General features: G+C 35.6%; 1 protein-coding gene across 1 annotated transcript in view; it reads right to left on the bottom strand.

The window, feature by feature from the left end:
* The window catches only part of LOC150093592 (sodium-dependent serotonin transporter-like), a 105,606-nt gene that overhangs the window by 17,589 nt on the left and 62,936 nt on the right, over positions 1–25,081 (bottom strand). The window contains exons 4-8 of the mRNA XM_090413227.1: positions 23,086–23,224; positions 16,153–16,287; positions 15,228–15,331; positions 14,910–15,034; positions 7,216–7,328 (exon numbers count right to left, since the gene is read on the bottom strand). Of these exons, the coding sequence (XP_090269353.1) occupies positions 7,216–7,328; positions 14,910–15,034; positions 15,228–15,331; positions 16,153–16,287; positions 23,086–23,224 (616 nt within the window). The remainder of the gene's footprint in view (positions 1–7,215; positions 7,329–14,909; positions 15,035–15,227; positions 15,332–16,152; positions 16,288–23,085; positions 23,225–25,081) is intronic.

Below are 25,081 nucleotides of genomic sequence, written 5' to 3'. Positions count from 1 at the left end.
GGGTGCCACAAGTACGAGAGGGTTGCGATTACAGAAGTGAAAGGAATGGCATGATTCATCGTGGTGCGATGGCAGAAGTCAAACTATCAGAGATAAATCAGAAGCGAATTTGAATAGGAAACCAGTTGATGCATTCCACCCCCCCCCCCCCCTAAAAATGAGCAATAAATTTATTTTTGTTGCTTTGTCATCATAATTTTATGTGATTGGCTGACTGTTATCACGATTGACCTGTCGGTTTAGTGGACTGGTTTCGGAACTCCTGCAATATAGGATGCAGGGGAAGGTCTTTCCCCCACCCATTCCAAACATCTTTGAAGTGGTATTCGCACAGATGGAATTCCTGAATAGTTCGTGTTTCCCTCAAATCTGAATGTTACAGAAGGCTAGTGAATTAAATCATCATATGGATAAAAAATGACTATTTTCTGCTTAAACTGATAAGAGTTCAAACTGTTTAAAATAATAAAAAAAACTGTTGTAGCTAAAAGCTTATTGGCATTTTAGGTGAAAGCAGAGAGTGAAAATAGCGAATGAACCATCTGAATTTTAGCAGGTTTAACAAGAGTTCATAGAACCACTTGCACAGATTTAGATCAATCGGAAGATCACCACGGCAATTACAGAACGTAAGATAAGAATAGACAGATTCCACGCAAAAATTTACAAGAACTAAAAATTTAAAACACGCCAGAGAAAGAAATGGAACTTTTGAAGACTTGGAGAGTTTGAGTCTAACTGAGAGCTTGTCCAAATAACTGTGTTTGAAGCGTATTCTCATTTTGTTTCCAAAGGCGTTTTGAAAAGGCCTTCAGAAATATTAGATAACGATGTTCTGTCCGCTGGAAAAGTTTCAAAGATCGGCAAGAAATTTAAAATGAATAAGCCAGGATTAGACTTTCCCTAGCACTTTGAAATTACACACCAATAGATCTTCTCTTTCTCTCTCCCTTAAAAATCTTGGTAAGGAGCATGCAGAGTGCATTCGGTCTAATGAGAGGAACTATCATCACGCAGGCTGATCACAGACCACGGGAAATGGCCGCACTGATCAAGCTCCTGCTCTCGTCCCATATTGAGTGTGATTTGCAAACATGACTTGGGTCTGCATCTGTTTCTATCAGACATTTCATCAGTTGACTGCACTTCGAATTTATGAGCTGCGTGCACGTGCTTCGTTGCCTTTAATTTTGCTATTCTAATTTCAATTTCCAGACGAAATACATATGAAGTCTCAATTAACAATATGAAGTAATGCATGTGAAATTTTTCTGTGCATCACCATCACACAAAATTAATTACTAATCCTTTCAAAAGAAATGAAATTAAATTAAAAATTCAAGCTATCTCTGAACTGAAATTATTTCCAAACCGAGATGTCTATTGCAGCGATTTTCAACTGGTATGCCGCGAAAGGTTCATAGAAGTGCAGCAAGATTTTGATGTGAAGGAATAAAAACAGATGCAAAAGAAGTTTTTACCCATTTTATCTACGAAGTACGTGTGGAGTCATAATGTTTATATTGCATCGAACGGAATTGTTAAGAGTGAATAAAATTTATGATTATATGGATACAATATAGATTTATTGTACCTGTTATTACAGATATGCATCGCTGTGTGTGTGTGTGTGTGTGTGTGTGTGTGTGTGTGTGTGTGTGTGTGTGTGTGTGTGTGTGTGTGTGTGTGTGTGTTTACGGGTTCCTACAATTGTGCGACAATTATAGCATACGATGCGTTTACACTGTAGCGTCGGCGCCGTATAAAGACGATGCAGGTATAATCATTTGAGCATTTATCTGGCCGACACAGCTGATTCGGTTTCAATTCTGTAAGATCTGTTTCAATTCTGTAAGAATTTTAGTGAAAAGTGCTGCACTTTTAAAACGCTTCGAAACCACTCATTTCAAGTGATATTTTCTTTTAACTGGTAAAAGTTAATTCATTAATTTTTTTTCGACTTTAGTTGATTTTTAAAAAAAAAAATTATAAGGATTTTTTTAAATTTATTATTTGACACCTCCAGGGAGTCCAAAGACTCACTGAGGGAGGGAACCTACTCTACAACTCTCCGTCTCCACCAGTCAACCTCATCTACACCAACGCCATCTACTGTTCACAACCACCGCTTTCACAGACAATTACAAACATCCATGCCCACGGCAGGATTCGAACCCGCAGCTTTTGGCTGGAGAGCGGATACGCTAACCACTCGGCCAACCAGGCCGGCAAAAACTTTAGCTATGGGCTCGTCCGAGATTTGAACCCGTGACCTCTCGCACCCAAAGTGAGAATCATATCCCTAAACCCTAAACCAACGAGCCAGTGAAAATAATTAATGCCAACAGCACTCAGGGTTCCCAGGTGCACCCTCCCAAATACTAACTGGTCTCGGATTTGCTTAACTTCAGGAATTATACGAGAACTGGTGCTTTCAAACCGATCTGGACGCAGGATCCATTCAACATGGACAAGTTTCTAATTAAAAAAACGAAACTTAGATGGCAGTGAGGTAGTAAGTGATGTTAGTACACCTAAAACCATTGTCCGCGTACAGTGGAGATTATTTGTCGTTCGGTTATTTCAAGAGAAGATAAAGATAATCCACCAGTCCCCACGTGTGTTGTATGTGGCTGTATGTGCTCGAAGTGTCCCATTATCACACACACACACACACACACACACACACACACACACACACACACACACACACACACACACACACACACACACACACACACACACAGTTTCAAAGAGATGTTTCGAAAAGAGGGTTGGTTCATAAAGAGAGTTGCGACGGGTTTTATTTGAAACAATCGATTCTTAATATTGGAATGGTGTGCCGTAATTGAAAACCGTTGGTCTACATATTGTAATGCTTCTTACGTCATTAATATTTGTTTGCAATATTACGTCAATTACTGTCCGACCACAGTTGCGAGATCCCTCGACACTTCTGCGCATGACAGAAGAAGGCGAATTCATTCCGATAATAGGGCAATCAATGATGAGTGTTTATTATTATACGTCGGAAAATTAGCTTTTCTATTTGGAAAATTCTAGTTTTTAAGGTGGTAACAATTTGCTTGTACAACAGTCGAAAATTTTACGCATAAAGCATGTGATTTCGCGTGTTGTTGAAGAATTCATGCATCGCGTTATTCCTTTCTACCCTTCAACATGAATTGACTCTTCTTGGCACTGTGCCAGCCAAAGTTCTTGCATCTATGGTTGGACAGTAAGTTTATTTGCTTTATTAAGTCTCTCTTTTTAGCTCTTTATGCCAATCATTTTTGTTTTCTTTATTTTTATTGTTTCGCTAAGTCTCTCTCTCTCAGTAAGTTTTTAAAAAATTATTTTCAGCCTTTTTCTTATACTTTCTACGCATATTATCTATAGATAATTATATAAATAAACCATACATCAACTCCGGAAAAGGAAGTGCAGAAATACAGACAAGGATATCGTTAGTTCCTTTTCAAAGGCGGAGATCTAAAATTAATGTTATTCTTTGATATTTCTTGGATGTTCACGAGAGCATTTCCCATGTTTTAAATCACCAGTATGTCGTAATTTAAACCGCGCTATGTTTTAGTATGCCTTAAATAACCTTTTTCTATAAGAAATACAATGAATAATTAGCTACTACAACTACATATTATGAAAGAATGATATTCAAAAAGATTTACTTCACTGAGTCATAAATTTCACGTATTTCGAAATAATAATTAACGTGTAGGATGAATGTGAAGAGAGGAGTTTATGAGTTGCGCGGTTCATCCTTGGATAAAAAGAAATGACCGTCACTCGAAGTATCTACTTAAAAGTGTGGTAGAATTATAACAGCTCAAACCTATAAAACTTCTGGTAAGTGGTGGATTTTAACATTTCTGAAATGAACTCCATTTTTCTCTGGCAATAATGGATCAACGCTTGTTAAGCAGCCATTTTTGCAACGAAATATTTATATATCATCAAGTGTTTCTACGCGGAATGTAATTTCCAATTTAAAAGGACGAGAATTTTTCGGCAGTCCAGAATTTAATCTTCATTAAAACGTAACATTCGCTTTACAAAAAACCGTCTTTCCTTCGTACGACCTGTTTTACTGCATTTGTACGATGATTTGGCGCATCTTAATGAAGCCCCATTCGTCGTGTTTAATTTAGCATTAGTATGCAACGTCACTAACTCATACGGAAATTATACTGCAGATATAAATATACCGCACCATAATCTAAGCCCTATGAGCAAAGAACAAGTTTAGTTAGAAACCAGTTGGTCCATTTTCATGTGTATTTGTTGCTAATAAACAAATTGAGTTCAGTAATGGACTGCGGTTGGTGTTTTAAGTATCTTGGCTATGAATGCCTTTCGGAAGATAAATTCGTGATTAGAATATTTGAAAACGTTAGAGGAAATGTTAACTGTATCTTATTTGTATAGTTTAATTTGAAAATCCATATCAAATATGACCTCTCAAAGTAAACCACAAGTGAGAGTCCATATTTGATCTGGACTCTGTTATATACTGATTCGTCAATAGGAAATGAATGGATCAATATGGATCTTGCCATAATTCGTGACTTCATTTATGAATTATGGCAACACGATGATATCTATGGAGAGAAACAGTGAATTCAACACACATTTAAACCAAGTTTCGCTTACGATGAGATGGACCACAAAAATGTTTTACTAATTCATTAATGGTTATCGATTTAAATCAAATAAAAATCTAAAAACTTGGGCTTTTAGAAAACTCACTCCTAAATTGTCATGCACACTCAGACGTCACCTTTGGTTCGCTTGTGATAAGTTAGCAGCACGTGACTGTTTTAATTTTTCTTTATAGTAAGCCATTAACAAACCTAAGTGTTATAGTCGCCTATCGAAAGGAATATTTCCTTGATATTACACAATTTTTAATTGACTAAACATTCTAAAGTGTAAATGTTAGAAGCCATTTGAATTATTTTAGGCACAGGCAATTTTTGCAAGTAAGTGTAACTTTTTCATTTTTATTGATAGGATATAATTTCGAATTTCGTTGTGACGTGGATGCTTACAGACTCTTTCTAACTTTAGAAATTGCTCAAGTTGTTCACAAAAAAAGGAGAAAAAAAATGAAAGGATAAATGACATTGATTAATCCGAAATGACAAAAAAAAAAAAAGAGAAACTAAAGAAGAGCTCCAGTTTCTCTTTTGATGCTTTCTCAGAACTTATGTTATAATTTTCACTTTCTTGGAGGAAGTTTACAGAAAAAAATCGCAGTTTATTTGTGTTTATTCTCTGTCACTATTTTCCAACTTATTTCTGTTTAGATATTCGAATTCCCAGATGGGATTCGAACCGAACTCTCTCTGACCAAAGGGCATCGCCATTAGCGACACCGAGCTATGAAAGCTCTGTTTCAATCTGTTCATTCTTTTTCATTCGTACATTTTCTCTTGTAGCGTCAATTGTAGCACGTGATCTTGTTCTTCTGTAGCAATCCTTGCGACATAGCAACGGATATGTTTTTATTTTGGTGAATTTCGGATTATGTTTCACGACAATCCTACCAATAAAAAGTTGTAGCACGTTAATATCGTGAATGAGCGGTGGCAGATAATTCGGAAATCCTTCACTAGACATCAAATATAGAAACTTCTTTAAGCCACTTCAAGCCAGTAACAAGCAGGTGAGTAGTCTCACACTGGGCAAAGATCCAAAAACCACGCTCTAGATACCAAACATGGAACTTTCATCAAGACCGTTTAGACCTTCAATAAGAAAGGTGATGATGCTCTTGAATTCGCATCCCATCGCACGAGTTGTACAAAGTTAAACTCTATTGGTTAGATAGTTACGCTGTTCCAATCGACTGACCAGACTAGTATGATGAGAACGATTTTAGACATCGTAAAGAGAAATGGAAAAATTCTTGAGTTTTTTTTTTTTTTCCATTCCAGTACAGCTTAAACTTGAATTCATTCTGTATGGGGAAAAGTTCTTGGTTGTATGAACTGTATGTAGTGACATACAGGAAGAAGAATTTAAATAAATAAATAAATGAAGGTTGGTGCTTTCGCCGGGGAAAGCCGGCATGCGTTTTTCTAATATCTCACTTATTTCATCATGTGACGATGCAGAAACATAACAACAATTTTCTTCGTTTTGTAATTTAGAGTGAATGAAGATTTCATTTTTTTTTTTTTATTATGTAACTTCCACTTCTGGTCTCTAATTAGCTGTACGATGGCTTCACATCGGGTGATGAAATTTAACTCACCTAAAGATATTCACAGACATCCATGTCCGAGCAGGCGAATATTTACAAATATAATTTTTTTAAAAAAAATACTCTTTTCTATTTTTAATATCAGTTCTTTTTTCCGCTTAAGGGAAGAATGTCATCATTGGAATGATGGGATTTCTGGTTTTAAAGGCTGACCTGACACTGGTATTTCTGACAGACATCGATAAAATTTATTTCTGATTAAAACAATCAGAAATAAAGTAAGTACTCGAAGCATAATTAAAACAATTATGCTTCGAGTACTTAATCAAATACTTCACTTAGAAAGCTTCAAGGATTTCTTTTTCTTTTTCGTTCTCCAATAAACAAGAAGGATAAAGTGAATAAAAAAAAAGAATTATATTTAAATGGACCATTTCCTGTTTGACCGCAACAAACGTACCACTCAAAGGCCTTTCATATTCCTACTGCAAGTCGTAAATACCATCGGTTTAAGAATATGAAACGATAATTCTTAAAAGGTTTCTACTTTCTTGCTTACCCATTGTGTTTCCTTTTAACACTACATTAAACATATTTTGGATCCTTTTTTTGAAGTCAGAAAAATCATCTTGTAAAATTCACGCTAATACTAATAGACGAGTTATGTGTAACATAAAGAAATGGAAAATATCTTATCAATACTCGTGGGCTAATATTATGAAAACTGAATCTTATATGCAGATGTCACAATTTGATTCTTGGAGACTGTACTAACCATTTTAGAGTTTCTCTGTTATTGCAGAATTAAAAAAGCTTGTTCTTTGAAATGAAATATGTAGAAAGTATGGAGTTCTGAATTTGTTAAAAAATACTAAATATAATACAAGTGTAATCTTCATTTTACATATGCACATACTCAATGAGATCAATCGGGACTATTTTTAACTGACACAAACATTTTTTTCTCGTGTGTAGATTTTATTAGTTACCGTACTGTCCAGCCCGAGGGTGATGAGCATGAGGAAAAACAAAATGGACCAAAACACCGATCCTCTCATCGTTGCAATCGCTTCTGGATAGACAGTAAACACCAAACCAGGACCTGAAAGAAGAAAAAAAATAGGAAGAAAAGGTTACTTGTAGTACATCTATGCAGAAATATGAAAAATTATTTTATTCTTTCTGTTATATCAGTGATAAGAGTGAGTTCTTCAGAAAATGGGGAGGGACTGAATGAAGGAGAAATTTACTTTTCAGTTGTTTATCTTTGAAATAGAAAATCATCTTTGCAATAAGTTATTTGTTTGAAGAAGCTATTTGTACATCTACAAGAAACATTTAAAATACTGAAATAAGAAAAATATAGCAGAATCTTAAGACGGACTGAACATAATCTGTTCCAGCAACCAACTAACCTTGCCAATAGATTTAACGTCTCTTATAATAACAGATTATTTTATTTTTGTTATTATCTATTAAGACAGGGTGTCAACCGTGTCAAAACGGTATTTGATCGCTTTAACGAACAGCTGACCTCGGAATTACAGAATGCTTTGTAAAGGAAAGAAAAAAAAAATTTTTTTTTTTGGTCCATTGGGAAAAGTTGTCAAACATGTTACAATGACATTGACAAGCGTGTCGTGTGCATAAGAGTTTATCACCCAATGCTAAAAAAAAAAAAACACACACAAATACTTAACCTAATTTTTAACTTATTCTCTAATGAATTCGGTTAATTGGCAAGATGGAATGTTCGAGCAAATGATACTTCCTCTGTGCAGCTACCAAATGATCGTTGTAAGATTATTATTATTATTATTATAATCATTATTAAACAAAAAAAAAAGATCGCAGTTACCTGGTAGTATACAGCAAAAGAATATTTTTACTTAATACTTTTGACTTTTATTTATCTCGAGAAAACTCAAAAATAACAGTGATTGTTATAGTCCGGGTTCGAATATACAACGTTCTTGGATGTAAATATTATTCTGCAATTGCTAATAAACTTGTTTCAAGCACGCTGACTTGTAGACAACTTTTTTAGATAACAGTTGGATATAACATGTAATGAAATGATCATCCCGAAAAATGACGTGTTTCGTAATCGCATTTTTGTATGAAGTGATAAATGCCATTCTGTATTACAGTAGTTAAACCTGGAGCGCTTTTCGGCACGATATATACTCTAGACCAGGGATCGGGAACCGGAGGCTCCGGAGCCGCATGCGGCTCTTGGCTGAACAAAGTGTAGCTCTTTTATATTGAATTAAAAGATGCATAATTAATACAAACAACTAAATATTGTTTTTTGATACGGCCTGTTTGTGGCGCTAGATACTCTGCATGTGACGTGTGTTACGCATGAAATTTTATGACATGAACAACTGACAACTAAGTTACATTTGAAATACTGCTAAATGCTAACCCTGCCTAAGGTAACTAACGCCACGACGAAAATTTGAATTAATTGATCAGCTGTCCTGCCAAACACCACGGTTTTAAGATATTCTGTTAGTTAACTTATTTACTGTGGTACTAAACTGGTGTTTAATTTAGTGTCAGTTAATGTTATGCACAAATTAATTTTTATTATGTTATTATGTCGAATTTGTGTTTTTACTTGCAAGTAAATTTGTGATAATAACCTCCTAATATGAGGTCAAGAAAAAGAAAAATAATCGAAGAAAACAGAGGATTCTAAAATGTGGAGAGAAAAATTTGCATTTATAGAAGTAAATAAATAACCGCGCGGTTAGCCTAGTGGCTTTGCGCTTCGCAACCATATGCCTGGGGAAGGAGTGTTCCAGGTTCGATTCCCGTTGTAGACGTTAGGAATTTGAGGATCTTCCTCAGGCAGAGCCAAGTTAGCCGGTCTTGGGCGCGGTCAGTAGGGTTTTTTCCGCCAGTTTATCTGGCGTTTTTCATCCCGCAAACAGGCAAACCAGCCCGCCTCTACAGTCAAAAACATATCCCCCCACCGGCAGACCAGGTGACGGGTCGGTTGGGAGTAGTACTAACAAAGAAGTCGCATCTAAAGTAACACGCGGACCCTGCATGGGAGGCGGGAATAACGCGTAAAAGAAGTAAATAAATGGAAATCCGCAATGTTTAATTTGCCACTTCAAAATTAACAAATCAAGGAAAACATTTAGACTTCAGTAAAAATATCCTGAGGGTGATAATAGAAAAAAAATATATTGAAGAATTACAAATTTCTTCAGGAAAGAAATTTGTCAACTTGGACGAAATCTTCGTCGAATACTACTGAAGCAAGTTTTTTTGTTATCTCTTGAAATAGCAAAAGCGGGAAAACATTTTACCGATGGTGAATTTCTAAAAAATGAATTGTATAATGTCTCTGAAATTCTATTTAAGGATACGAAAGATAAGGACGAGATACGTAAAAAAATTAAAGATTGACCTCTTTCGGCTAGAACTGTCAAGGAACGATTTGTAACAACTTCTGCAGAAGTTTGAAATATGCAAATTATGAATATTAATTCTGCCGATTTTATTTCTATTGCGGTTGATGAATCAAATGATATTTCCGATATGGCACAATGCTGCGCGAGGGTTAAATATATCACATCTTCCGGTATTCGAGAAGAACTTCTTGATCTGCTAACACTTAAAAGACACACTGCAGGTCAAGATATTTCAGAAAACCTTCTAACCAGTTTACAGAATAAAAATGCATTGCCACCGATGGCGCGCCTTCTATGCGTGCGAAAAATAAGGGGTTTGTTAAATTATTCTCCACTCATGTTCCACGTGGAGTTAATTCATTTCATTGCATTTTGCATCAAGAAGCTTTAGCTGCAAATTCTTTGGGATTATTACCACAACCAAAAACAGCGATGGATGTTGTTGTGCCAGTGATCAATTTCATCCGATTTCAGGCGTTGAATCGCAGACTTTTTGACACATTTTTAGAGAAACTAGGTAGTCCACATAAAGATTTAGTGACATTTACATCTGTACGATAGTACAGATGTAAATGTCATCAAGAGGAAAATCATTAAAACGTTTTTTCAGTGCTTAAAAGAAGTTTTCTTAACCACTAAAATTATAACGTAAATCATGTGGAACTTCTCAGTAATCCCGAATGGATTCAAAATGTTTGTTTTTTGCTTGATATGACAGAACATTTTAATAAGCTAAATTTGAAGTTGCAAGGGAAGGGAAACACAGCCTTACAATTACTAGAGGAAGTCCTTACCTTTGGACAGAAACTAAGAGTGTTTTTCGAAGATGTTACTGAAGAAAAATTTATATACAGTAAAACCCCGAAATTACGCGGTAGGTGGGACCAACAAAAAGCGCGTAAGTCGAATTCGCGTAACTCGGGTATAATTTATATATACAAATATACAAAATATTAGTTAATTGGGACCAAAGGTTTAGAAAAACACCTATATTTTTTAAGAAATATAAGCATAATTGTAGTTTTTCGTACATAAAAAAAGTTATTTCAATGTCGATGGTTTCATAAAATCTAATAGGTTCGTCTGACGGCATAATGTCTTTTTCTTGTCACGCAAAATTTCTTCATAGCAAGCCAATGATTTTTTTATTCCTTGCCTTGTGGCTACAATTCGTTCCTCGTTAGAATCTGTGTCCTCCAAAATCTGTAAACCTTTCTTTTATGATTGTTCTTACTGTGGATGCCTGTAGATCAAACTCCTTTCAAGCTAGCTCACAAATTTTCAATCCGCCTTCAAAATCCTTAATAATGTTGAGTTTTGTTTCCAAAGTCAATGTTTTTCTTTTCTTGCTAGCTGAAGAAGAATCGGACTTGCTTCTTTTGGACGACATTATTATTTTTTATGTGATAAAATGTTTATCAAGAACATAACATTAAACAATCGCAAGGTTTGTAGACTATAAAAATCGTGTATGAATGGAGACCGCGCGAAACACGTCAGTGCATGTGCGACACTGGCGAATGCGGCCGGCACCTGAAAGATACGACTAGTGGTGAGGCGTGAAGCGGTAAGGGAATACGTACATATATGAAACCGCGTAACTCGGGATTCGCGTAAGTTGGGGTAGCGTAAGTCGGGGTATGACTGTATTTTGAAAATCTAAAAAATTATAGATTGAATTTAAATCAAGAAAAAGCTGATTGCAAAATATTCGCTGAAATGATTACTGTAATTTTAAATTCATTTACAAGCAAATTTCAGGATTTTAAAAAACATCAGGAGATGATGAAATTTATATTACGACCGTTAAACTGCAATTTAAAATTAATAGATATTGAAGGTTTTCCCGGAATATCAATTGTAGAACTAAATGGAGCTTCTGGAAATTCAGAAATGGTAGCACAAATTGAAGAAAATGATGAAACTATGGAAGAAACACCACAGAAATTATATTTAAATGTTGGAATTCTTTCCCAACTAATTATTCAAATGCCAGGCGACTTGCTTTTGGGGTTTTGACTCTTTTCCGTACAATTGCGTACAATTTTTCTCCTCAATGAATTACATTAAAAATAAGTAGAGGAACAAATTTACTGATGACAGTTTGAAAGCCGAATTACTATTAAAGTGCACGACATACAATCCAGATTTAAGTAAATTGGCAGAGAAGATGCGAAATCAAAAGTCTCATTAGTGAATTTTAAATTAAAACAATCAAATATCTATTAAAATACATAATATTGTATTTTTGTTCGGACTAATTCTTTTTGCAATACAAATTCTGACTTTTTTTGCAATATTATACTTACTTAAACATGTTTTGTGATTAAAAACTTAATCAAACTTAATGTTGTTTTATTTATTGAACATATAAAAAATTTCTATGCAAACATAAAAGTGGTATTTGATATCTAGAAGTACTGAATTAAAAACAAACAAATTCAATACCTAAGTTTGAATTAACTGCAACTTGGAGTCACCAGGAAAAATCGAATTGAAGTCGCGGCTCCCAAAATTTTGTTTTAATTAATTTTTTTGGTAGAATGGCTCTTTGGTTCAAAAAGGTTCCCGATCTCTGCTCTAGACATATAAATTTTGTTTCACCTACGTTTGCTACTAAAATGGTCCATTTGAAACCAACATCGAAATGACTTCATAATTGAAGTAAAAAAAAAAGTCATATTTCAGTAAATTTTAAATTCCATCTAGACAGAATCGAATTATTTCAATAAAATCCATCAGGCTAAAGCGAAGGAATAATTAGCTTAGAGGTAGACAAAACAAACAAAATAAGTACACGCGCATTTTACAAAATGACCTTAACAATGCTGGGGCCCCACAAGGTTTTGTCCTCTCACCAACCCTCTTCCTGCTATATATCAACGACCTACTGCAATTGACCTCCAACCCAATACACAGTTTTGCAGACGACAGCACACTACACTCTTCGCTTGCATTTGATAAGCCTTATCCTTCACAACTCACCTCAACCTACAGAACATTAACCCCCCCCTCAACTCCGATCTCCAAGCCATCCTACAATGGGGTTCGGATAAACTCATCAATTTCAACGCCAATAAAACCCAGTGCTGTACTATTTCCCATAAAAAAGAACCATTTTTTGCCCAGTATCCTTTTTGACGATTCCCACATTTCCAGACAGTTTGAGATCTCGCTTCTTAGAATCACCCTCACATCAAACCTCTCCTGGCATAAACATATCACAACCATTGCATCCTCAGCCTCAAAAAAACTAGGATTTCTCTTTCGCTCAAGACGTTACTTCACCCCTGAACGGCTACTACATTATACAAATCACAAATCCGCCCAGCTATTGAATACTGCTCCCACATATGGGGTGGGGCCCCTAATAGCTCTCTCAAAATGCTCGACTCGATACAGAGGAGAGCAATTAGACTTACCATGATCCATCCCTTACCAACTCTCTCCCCCACTTTCACACAGACGTATGGTCTCTGCAGTACGTACATTCTACAAATATTTCCATGGGAAATGCTCATCGGAAGCATCATCAATAATTCCTCCGCTCAGTACTAAACTCATTGGAACACATACAGATGCTGCACAACATCCCTTCACAGTTCACCTAGAAACAAACAAGACAAGTTTCTTTTCCTCTTCCTTCATCCCTGCAACTGCTGCACTGTGGAACAGTCTTACCCCTGAGGTATTTCCCAAGGAATACAATTTAAAGTCATTCAAATCAAATGTAACAAATTCCTCCTTTCGCAACCCACTACTCATACACGGTACTAATGCACTATAGGTTGACCAACCAACCTCCTGTGTATGAGCTCAACATAAAAAAAAAAAGACAGCAACAAAATAATAATAATTATTATTAAGTTAAGGGGATAAAAAATCCCTCATTATTTTAAAGCCGGATCGTCGATAGTTCTTCGGCATGAAACTCTTAGATTTCGATCTCCGAGTTTCGCTTCCGGCTTTAAAATAATGAGGGATTTATTATCCCCTTAACTTAATTTACACAGCTGGAAAAATAGCCTCTTGGCTCTTTATCGTAATAATAATAATAATAATAATAATAATTATTATTATTATTATTGGCGTCCGCAGAAAATTTTCCAGGGGGAGCAAAGCTTGGAGACAAATAATTACATCAATACTTTTTTATTTAATTATTTAATTTTTTGATTTGTTTTTTTTTCACAAGTAGATCCCGGGGGGGGGGGAAGTGTCCCGTTTGACTCCCTCTGTGGACGCCCATGATGCATATCCCGTTATTAGCATAAGAAGGATCACAAAATCTGGCACTGTGCTCGAGACACCACACATAAAACTTTTCTTAATTTTTTTTAGTGCTCTTCAGGCCTCCTAAAAGCATGGTGGGGGTCTAATGATCGGCAATGAAAATTCATCTCCAGGCAAGAAACATCCATGCCGTGTATTATTCGAACTCGCAGCATGAGAGCGAAAACGATATCCACTTAGACTACCAGGGCAGCTAATGGCTGTCCTGATTATATTTCATGTAAATATATTTAAATATGCATAAAATGCGAACTTTATTTTAAAAATTAACTGTTTTTTTTTTTAATTTAAAAATATGGATATCCGAATGCCATGCACGAGAAACGCGGGTCTATACGGCTAGAAGTTGTCTGCAGCTAATGCAGTATGGCTTGATTTCGAGCTTGACGACATTTTTTTAAACATTTTATTTGGATTCTAAATTACTCATGAAGGTTATTTAAATTTTCGGACTGTAAATTTTAGCCAAAAGGTTTCTCTCTCTCTCTCTCTCTCACACACACACACACACACACGGATGGACGGCGTGTAACTCATAATACTAGATCGCCAGAAGAACGATATGTGCATTCGACTGAGGCATTTGTAAAAGGCAAAGATCGAGAAGTCTCTTTCAAAAATTTAGAATAAAAATGTGCTGGATTCTTCCTTTTGGAAACGAAAGGGCGTTAAAGCATTCGTTTATTCATTTATTTAAATTTAAATTTCCTCTTTTGCGAAGAGGATAGCTAATCTTCATAAGTCATAAGGCAACGTAAGTTAAACGATACAGCTCTTGCAGCGTAGGAAAAAAAAAAGATACGAATGAAATGATTGAAATGGAAAATTTTTGTCTCAGTAACTGTAATGTCGCCTTTATCTTAAAAAACAAAACAAAAGCATTTTTATTCAGGCAATTTTCATTATGATTCTTTCACTATATTTCAGATCTTCCTTATCAGCAAAGTAGAAGGTACGCTTACCATCCGTAGCAACTTTACTGACGTCCTTCTTCAGCATATGAGCCATATAACCAAGAACTGAAAAGATCACGAACCCCGCAAGGAAACTTGTCAGGCAATTCACCGTACTAGTGAAAATGGCATCTCTGCAACGATATACAAATGCAGGAAATAAAACATTGGCACATTTCAATGGAATTATCGTATATTTTATTTGAGCAAGAGCACATGACGTAGAATATTCCATTCTTAGATAAACATTTAAGTGCATTTAAGTTATTGTAAATTTATAGTTCCCAAAACAAAGAGAGGAGTTAAGAAGAAGAAAAAAACGAATACCTGTAGCAATTATTATGAAACTTGTTGTAACTAGAAAGGGCCAGCAGCGTACCGAATCCAGGTCCGAGAGAAAAAAATATTTGTGTGGCAGCATCAATCCACACCTAAATGAAAACCATACTTTAATTAGATGAGCGAATAACGAATCTCTGTCTTTGCATGTCTCTTTTTTTAAAAGCGGATATTTTATTGTCACTTGCAGATATGGCAATAAATTCATCATAACTAAAAATTAGGGTCACAAGATAAACCAAAAAAACTTCAAATACTTTAAAATGTATTCTAAATTTTTAAACTATGTTATCCTGAAAGCATGTGCTGATTTGAATTGTGTTAATGGGAGAAACACCTTGTTTGGAATAAAATCTTTTCAAAATGCAATCGAGATGAATCTAACTGGATGACTGGTTTACGCACAAAGTGATTCACATTTTCTCATCACCTCTCAAATTAAATCTGTAACTGGATGTAATGGACCTTTGTCTCGAACGCAATTCTCGATGGGAATTATCACAGAACTGGAGTACATTAGCAAGAGCCGATTAGTCTTTGGACCTCTTCCAACTCGCGCTATTTATATTACGTTATTCGAGTATCATTTTGTTGTTATTGAGAGAGAGAGAATGTGTGTGTGTGTGTGTGTGTGTGTGTGTGTGTGTGTGTGTGTGTGTGTGTGTGTGTGTGTGTGTGTGTGTGTGTGTGTGTGTGTGTGTGTGTGTGTGTGTGTGTGTGTGTGTGTGTGTGTGTGTGTGTGTGTGTGTGTGTGTTACCATCGATTATACTTTAGCTTCTCTAGTTTAGATTACTCTAAAAGGAGTCTTGATTAGAATTTATATTACAGAATTGATTATGGATGAAGAAATATTTGAACATAATCTTTCTTGCAGTAAATAACAAAAACCACAGTGATAGGAAATCGGCTTACTCCACTTTCTAGAAGTTTCTCCCATTTAGGTGAGAGGTAAAACTTTATGCCTTCAAGAGAACCCTCTAAGGTTACTCCACGACATAGAAGAATGAAAAGCACCACGTAAGGCATCGTAGCGGTGAACCACACTGCCTAGAAAAGAAGAAAATCAATAAATGATCGGCTACATTAATCCTTTACGTCAGTTATAATGATTGAATTTTAAGTCTAAACGTCATGCAGTTTAAATGCATAAAATAAATAAAAATGAACACTGACAAAATAGATGTTTTCTAGATATCGTTCACATTTATGCGAATACCAACGTATGTTATTTGAAGGAAGAATAACTGCTTCTATAATTTAAAACTGCCATCGTTGGCACCCTAGAGATTAAACGTGGGGCTTTCCGATTTGAAACCGCGTATCCTTCTTGTTAGAATGTAGCCAAACGAAGAATAGGAAATTTTGGCATATATTTTATTAAAAAAATCAACAGATTTCGAGAATTAGAAGCAATTATAGAATTACTTTACAGATAATAAATTCGATCTAGCTTTCTATCGTATTTGATATTCTTAGATGATAGCATCATCATCATCATCAATGCTTTCCGTGCCTACTGCACATTAGGCTGCAACTCTGGTTTTCCATCTGCCCCTGTCCCTCGCAGCTGCTCTTGCGTCTACCCAGCTCGCTCATCTGGCATCGTTCTTCTCCAAGTTAATTTTGGGAGACCTCTATGGGATCTCCCTTCTGGAGCCCAACTCAATGCTGCTTGGGGAATTCTGTTTATCCCATGCAAAGAACACGTCTCTGGTCCATTTCCATCTTCTTAGGCGAATATCTTCATTAAAGAAAACTTGCAGAAAGTTTTCTTTAAAAGTTAGTGAGTGTATTTGGACAGAAAAGTTTAAAAATTCTTCTTAAACATTTGTTTGGGAAAATATCCAATTTATTACTTTGTGGCTTGGTAAGTTCCATGTTTCAGAGCCATACAACAGTACTGCTCGTACAATAGATTTATAGATATTAATTTTTACTTTGACTGTAATATTTGATGTTTTCCATAATTAATTGAATGACTTCAAAAAGTTTTGTGCTTTAGCAATTCTTTGTAAAACGTCTTCGTTGGTGCCTCCTTGTTTATTTCTTATTGGTATGTAAAAGTATCAACATCGTCAATTGTTTAATTTTTTAACTTAATTTCTTTATTTGATTTTTCATTTATTTGCATGACCTTGGTTTTCTACCTGTTTATATGAAGGCCCAAAGTTGTTGTACAACGAGCAAAGTCATCAGTTTTTAGCCGTAAGTCAGGAACTTGGAAGACAGGAGCACTATATGTCATCAGCAAAATCAAGGTCTTCCATGGTGGATGTAAAGTCCCAACGTTAATTAAGTTTTTCATAATCCAATCAATTAAAATAGACCAGATAGCACAAAACCCTGCCTAACTCCAGTTTCTATGATAAAGTCTGTAAATTTTCTATCTACTTCCATGCAAGACTTGCTGCCATTATACATATTCTTGATGATGTTGAGAAATTTATAAGATATCCCGTATTCTTCTAATATTTACCAAGTTTCTCCCTATTTACTGAGTCGGACGCTTTACGAAAATCGATGAAGTTTAGGTAAAATGGGGCTTGAAATTCTATACATTCCTCGATTATATTTCTAAGAGTGATTATTTGTTGGATGGTTCCACAACCAGGCCGGAAAAACCTGTCTGTTCTTCTCTTAATAAGTTTTCGATTTCCTTTTTTAATCTATTAATTAAAATGTCAGTAAAAACTTTTGCGGGAATCGAAAGCAGACTTATTCCTCTCCAATTTTCGCACTTGGTCAGATCTCTTTTTTTTGGGGGGGGGGGGGATATTTATAATTACTGCTTTTTTCCGTTATTGAGGAATTTTTTCTGTCTTCCATATTTCGTTATATAACTTTTGTAATTTGGTAATAGTTGTATCAAGATTAACTTTTACCATTTCGACATCGATATTATCATTTTCGCATGCTTTGTCAGATTTTAGTGCCCTCGTGGCATCTTTGACTTCGTTCAACGAAATCTCGTCTTCGGAAATGTTCAAAGTGGGTATTACAGTAGTTGTAATATTTTGCTTCTGTTGAGACCACGTATCTACCTTTTCATTCAAAGTTTCATCAAAATATTCCGTCCATCTTGCTTCAATTTTGGAGTGAATCGTAAATAACTTTCCTTGTTTGTCTCTAATGGAGGAAAGAGTTGGTTTTTTGTTGCATTGATTCGTTTTATAATCTGATAAAGTTGTCTAATTTGTCCATTTTCTGCAGCATGTTTAGCTTCTTTTGCTAATTCATCAATATATTTTCTCTTGTCGGCTTCTGCAGCTCGCTTTACGCTTTTATTTAGTTCATTATAACGATTGCTATATGCTTATATAAACGTTCTGAATTTGTATTATTCATTAATAATTTAATTGATTTTCTCTCTTCGATGATCTTAAGTTTCTGCAGTGAACTATTCTTCGTTTTACTTTTTTCTTCGTTTACCAATTACATCTTCTGCAATTTCATCGTAAATGATCCTGAAGTCCCATTATTTTCCTACTTTGTCGTTTTCTGCTGTTACATCTTGATTTTCCTCTATTTCTAATATATTGAATCTGTTCTTTATCTCCAAAGCAAACTTTTCTCTTTTTTCTTTCATTTTTAATTTTTCATTATAACAAATGCAGTTGTTGAACTTCTTTTCTTTCTTAATACACTTGGAAATTTTAATTTCAATTTCGTCACTAACAAGAAGTGGTCGGAACCAACGTTTGCATCACGTTTGACTCTCACGTCAAGCATGGATCATACAAATTTACTATTTATAGCAGCACGATCAATTTGGTTTCTTGTACTGCCGCCTGGCGAAGTCCAGGTCAGTTTATGTATTTTTTTTTGTCTTAAATTTACTTTCTCCCATGACAAATTTGTTCATTTCGCAAAAGGATACAAACATCATACCATTTTCATTTGGGTCTCTACAAGCCTCAAAACCTAAGGAGTTTTCCTCTACACATGACCTTTTACCCACTTTTGCATTAAGATCGCCAGTGCTTATTATCATATTGTGTTCTGGAATAGAATTTATTACCTTTTGAAGTCGTTCATGAAAGCATTCTTTTATTTCTTCATCTGCATCATTAGTACGTTCGTTAATCGGCACAACAGAAAGTTTGATAAATTTAGAATAAAACCTGGCTTTTATGATTCTCTCAAAAATAACCAAAGGCTTGATTCCATCAAGCGTTTGGTTACTTTTGAGGTTCAATATTAGCGCAACTCCTTTTTAATGGTTCTCCTCTGATCCGGAGTACAATATTGTCTTGTCTTTAGTTCTAAGTCTACCAAAACCAGTCCATCTGAGTTCGCTGATACCTAAAATGTCCCACTTGTAATTGTCCATTTCATTCATTACCTGCCTAGTTTTTCCTACCTGGTGCAGTGTTCTGACATTCCATGATCCAATCTTTAAAATTTTTTGTCGCTTCATAAGTGACTCTTTCGAGACCAAGGGTTTCGAAAGGATTTCCCCTTGGTGTGTCATATATACGTGATCCACATCAGATCAGGTTAGATAACCGTCTTCTGGGGTCTCGCAGGTCACATCTGTCGCCAGGAGCATTTCTTCATCCAGATTTGCAGTTTCTGTAATCAAATAATTTTTTACTAGGAGGGGTGATCAGCCCTTCGCCCAACCCCCGATGGGGGATCCGGCTGTACGCCTGGGGACTGGATCTCCGTTTATCGCCTCTTTCGATACAGGAGTGCGGTTGGGGTATTCTACTACCCGCCCCAACACTGGGTCTTAGATAATAGCAGGATTGTAGAAATGCATATGAACAAATCTTCAAAAGTCACAGTTTTAATGTCGGTCATTCGCTCGTGCTCTCGGATCAGTTTGCATGTTCTGTGAAATTAAACCGTAACCACCCTACCTGAGACTGAAATGTCCTAGAAATTTTTTCACTTGTCTTTGACGAAATATTAACCTAGAGTGACTCACCAAGTACTGATTATCTTAAATATCTGCAGGAGAGAGAGAGAGAGAGAGAGAGGGGGGGGGATTAATTCTACTCATTCTTTTTTCAATGTTTAGCATAAGAGTACTAAACGTCGAGAAAGAAGGAATAGAATTAATCAGTAATAGATGTGTTATTAGTTAACCTAGCTGATCTCTCTCTCTCACCAGAACAAAAGGTTTTAGATTAACACTACTATGTATCAGGAGTCCTTGTAGATAGGTTTATACGTTGGTAACACAGGAGTATTAAATTATTTAAGGAATTTACAACGTATACTGTAATATTAATTAAAAGAAACTTTCTTTAATAAATATTTCCTATATTTCGGCAACGTCACATTGCCATCTTCATGGGAACAGACAACTATGACACGTCCGCGCAGGGGCACTACAACAAGCTAAAGAGGAAGAAGAGAGAAAAACTAACGTTGTTCCTAGAGTCCTAAAGGTGCCCCTAGCGGGCTATTGGGTTGTCTTGGCTGTTGGGCCGAAGTTCTCAAAATGCAAGCTTCCCAAATTTGGGGCAGTCTCATGCACCCAAATTTGTTGGGGTTTGGAAAGTTTTTTTAGAGCTGAGGCTGATTCCATGAACAATCTTTCGTATTTAAATTTGCTGCGGAGTATTAACGTGGCTTTCTTCCAACGTATTCTTTGGCGGATATCCAGAGCATGGTCTGCAAGCCCAGAGTGGCTGTATTGCTTATCTCTAACTATCACCCACAATTCCGTACTTGAACAATTACCAAGAATGCCATAAGCGAACCAAAACACATAACGTGACGTCACAGACAGATGTGGCCACCGGCGAAATTCCAAGCATTCCATACTCATGACGTCACTGATCTTAACAAACAACGACGTCACGAATCCTTATCTTATCTTGACCTTGTTCAAAGTGACCCCACTACTACTTATGCTTTTGATAATTTCTGACATTCGTCCAGTAAGAACGTCTGCAAATTATCAACAATTTCTTCAACGGAACGCAGTCTGGTTTCCCATTCCATTCTGGTTATCCATTGTCGTTTTTGTGCGGTCCCGACCACGTTTAAATTCAATAAACGATTTCCGATTTGTGAATTCAGATGAATTCATCTCAGCACAGCTTCAAAATTTTCTATTAAAGAAAATAAAATGGATTACTTTAATGAAATTCGGCACAGGTACTACGAAAAGTATGTTCAGTCTTTGTACAAGATTTTCTCTTGCTCTACTGCACGTGCAAGGAGAAACTGTGTTTGACACGCTTTTTTTGAAGATCTCGTGTACGTCACTTTATCGAGGATGAGTTAGTGGGTTTCAGACGACACTCCGGATTTCCTCTTCCTAAACAGACAACCTGCTTTGAGAATATGCGCCAATTTACAGATAAAAATCCAGCGCTCGCGCTTCGTGTCTTTAGTTACCTTAGCAACAATTCTAAAAAATAAAAAATAAATAAATAAAAATAAAAAATAAATCAAACTAACTTTATAAAAAGAAAAAAAAAGAAAGAAATCATCCAGAGTTGAGTTTTATTGATGCACACGTTAACTAATTTTATTCGTCCCACTAAAAACTCGTAGTATTGCACGCTTCCTTTTTCTTCCTGTTCGTGCTGAGTTAGCTTCGTCAGAGGTGTAGCATCATTGCAAGAACACGATGCATAAGGTTTGTATCTAATGAAAGCTTTTAATACAACTAAAGAAGGATAGAACAAGACTTTAAGGGACTCTATTATTAGTCGGGAAATCGAGAGACGAAGTGGTTAGCACACTTGCTCTCTAATCAACAGGATCGAATGCAAGTGTAGGCTTCGGTGTTTCAAAAACATGCTTTGGACAAGCTTGTATGACTCTTTGAGTTTATAACGCTTGTGTCTTTATGTGCGTGTGTGTGTGTGTGTGTGTGTGTGTGTGTGTGTGTGTGCTGCAGAATAAATATCAATGAGATAAAATTATGTAGAAAGAAATAAAAAAAAAGAATACTTTTTTGAATACACGTATTCTTTTAAGAGGATAAATGTATATAATTAGAATACACAATTATTCGTATTATAATTTATTATTATTATTTTGAAATAAAACAAAGGAGGAATAGGTTGAGATAGCAGCCTAGACAGTATCTCGCAAAAGAAATTCAAGTGTGGCTGCACAGAATTTGTGACGCAATCCAGTGATCAGAATAAATAACAATAATAAATAAATCGTCTAACGCCTTTTATTCCCCACGGTGAGGAGACGGACATCCTTTCGTCTTTAGCTTTTTGAAGACGTACCAGTCTCCATCCTTCAAGTTATCTATGCACCAAGGTTTTTCAGAACAGACATAAACAACCATTCCCCCATCTCTTGGTCCTAAACCCAGGACCGTACAGGCGCACTAGGCTCTAGCTAGGGGTCTCTCCCGCCTCGGGAAAAGTGTAAGTACGGCCTGGCAAACCCTAACATTAGTATAATTGTTTAACATAGTGTGAGTTCTAAGGTGGTCAGTTTTTTTTTTTTTTTTAGATGATCAGTGTTGTCTGAGAGTAAATAATTCACTATGCTATCTAGATAAAAGAAGTCTGAGGATAAAACTCAGACTTCTTTCACTCGCATTCACCTGTCCTCGGACAGTTGAATGCGAGCATTTCTACGAATGGACAGCTATGATCGGAAAAAGTATTGGAATCAAAAGTTCCAGAAAGAAATTTTCTTATTATCACCATTAACAGACATTTTAATTCTCTATCTTTTTAAGCAAGCAGTTATATTCAAACAAATTTTATAAAGATTCAAAGATAATTTTACAAATACTGAAGTTTTGTAAAGATACCTTTTTATACAATGGACTGCATTCTTATATTAAATATTTAAAATATTTTTTCATATCGACGACTTATATTTTTTAATTTCTCGTCAGATGTCGCCACTTACTTTACCAGTGCTTTTCACTCCTTTCCACAAGGAGAAGTAAACTAATATGAAAACAGCTAAGAGACACAGCGCTAAGGACCACTTCACTGGGCCGACGGCTTCGATACCGGGAGAGAGATGAATTTCCAAAACTCTTCGTCTAGATTAAAAAAAAAAGAAAAAGATTTTTACAACATTAATTCATCACCAACACTGAACTATGACGCATTGCAGAATTAAACTTTTGGTTAAAATCCCAGTTGAACACAACAAAAAAAAAAAAAAATATTATGTTCAAAGAAAAAAAAACCTAGTGGTAGAGACTAATATGCAGTTATTTCAGAGATTTTTATATTTTCTTTCCGATTACCACTACTACATCATAAAATGTGTAGTACCGTAATTCAGACCGCTTATCATTTAAGGTAACGCCAACGAAGCTTACAAGAGATAAGCTTGATTGACGCTAACAGTGTGGCGACTGGAAAATGTTCGTTTATTAACGGGATCTGCTTCCCCCGCCAGAAATAATTGTACTCGATTGAATTTTAGTATCCCTAAAGACCGAGAATCCTCCCAAATGCAACGGCGTCAGATGTGCGGGTTTTTTTTTTTTTTTTGCCAACAAAAAGTAAAATATTGTAATTGAATTATTCAAAGATAGTTGTTAATGTAAAGTGGCTGCGAGCCGAACAGAATAATGGAATGTGCTTTGAGTTCTGGAATGTGTCATAACGTTTAAATATTATATTGGTGCCGACTATATTCGTATAGTATTCTTTATCATTATGGCGATGTTTAGTGCTTAGGAAAAGACCCCGTCTGTGTTTTAATCGTATACTTCGGCGGAATGTCTGAAAACCATGAGGACTATCTTTCAATAACCGGAAACTAGCAAGAATTCCGGACTCAGCGACTACGTGCTTATGCACCACAGTCGCCGTCATTTTGTCAGTTTTTTTTGCACAAACGCAATGCGTAACAAATTTAACAAAGAGGGAAAGTAAAGTGTGTAACCCTCCGTAACTCAGTCGGTATCACCGATGTCCTTTGGTGAGAAAGATTAAGTTCGAATCCCCTCCAAGACACAAAGAAACCTCTACTCAGCTGAAGCTAAGTTAGCAGGAGGGGGTAGAAGCTTTTTTTTCTTTTCCTTATGAGTTTTTCATCTCTCCGGGTTTTCATCAAGTCGGCCAAATAACACAAAGCAATTTGTATTCGATATATATATATATATATATATATATCGAACCACTTTTACAAGCATATATATATATATATATATATATATATATATATATATATATATATATATATATATATATATATATATATATATATATATATATATATATATATATATATATATATATATATATATATATATATATATATATATACATATGCTTGTAAAAGTGGCAGAAGATTGCTATTACACAGCATCGTGAAAAAAACTTCTTTTTACTTTCAAAAGCGATCATTTCCCATTTATGTACTGCGAGGCAGAATGTGTTTGTTCTGTGTACGAATGCATATAAAAAATGCTATTTTTTTTTTTTTTGTTTTCGATCATGCTTTTTAAATTCCGAAAGCATTAATTTTGATGTTTCTAAGAAGCAATACGAGGAATGTAATCGTTTTATTGACGAAGATACAATCTTGTATACGAGATCAATTGAGAAACTCGATGAAACGACTGATCATGAAGGTGTTTGTTTTGCTTTCAGTTGCAAGTTCATCTCCCCCCCTCTCTCTTTAGTTCTTAGAACGGTACTCTGTCTTAATGCATATTTGTTATATGCTCAATAAGATTACCATTGAGGAATTCAAGTGATAAGCCCGACTGCATCCCCTGAACCACCATTCATAGAAAAGGTTGGGATCCTCATTGGAACGACCAAATCTTCAAGTGATTCAGGATGATCTTTAGAGTCTGATCCTACCATCATTGAAAAACATCATGAATCACGATTCATCGGAGCATACGACGTCTTCACTTTTAACGTCGTTGTAAGAT

Source organism: Typopeltis vanoorti, chromosome 23, assembly GCF_054136105.1.
Source record: "Typopeltis vanoorti isolate ZY-2024b chromosome 23, IOZ_Tvanoo_1.0, whole genome shotgun sequence".
Classification (NCBI taxonomy): domain Eukaryota; kingdom Metazoa; phylum Arthropoda; class Arachnida; order Uropygi; family Thelyphonidae; genus Typopeltis; species Typopeltis vanoorti.
This window is presented reverse-complemented; position numbering and strand designations above follow the sequence as displayed.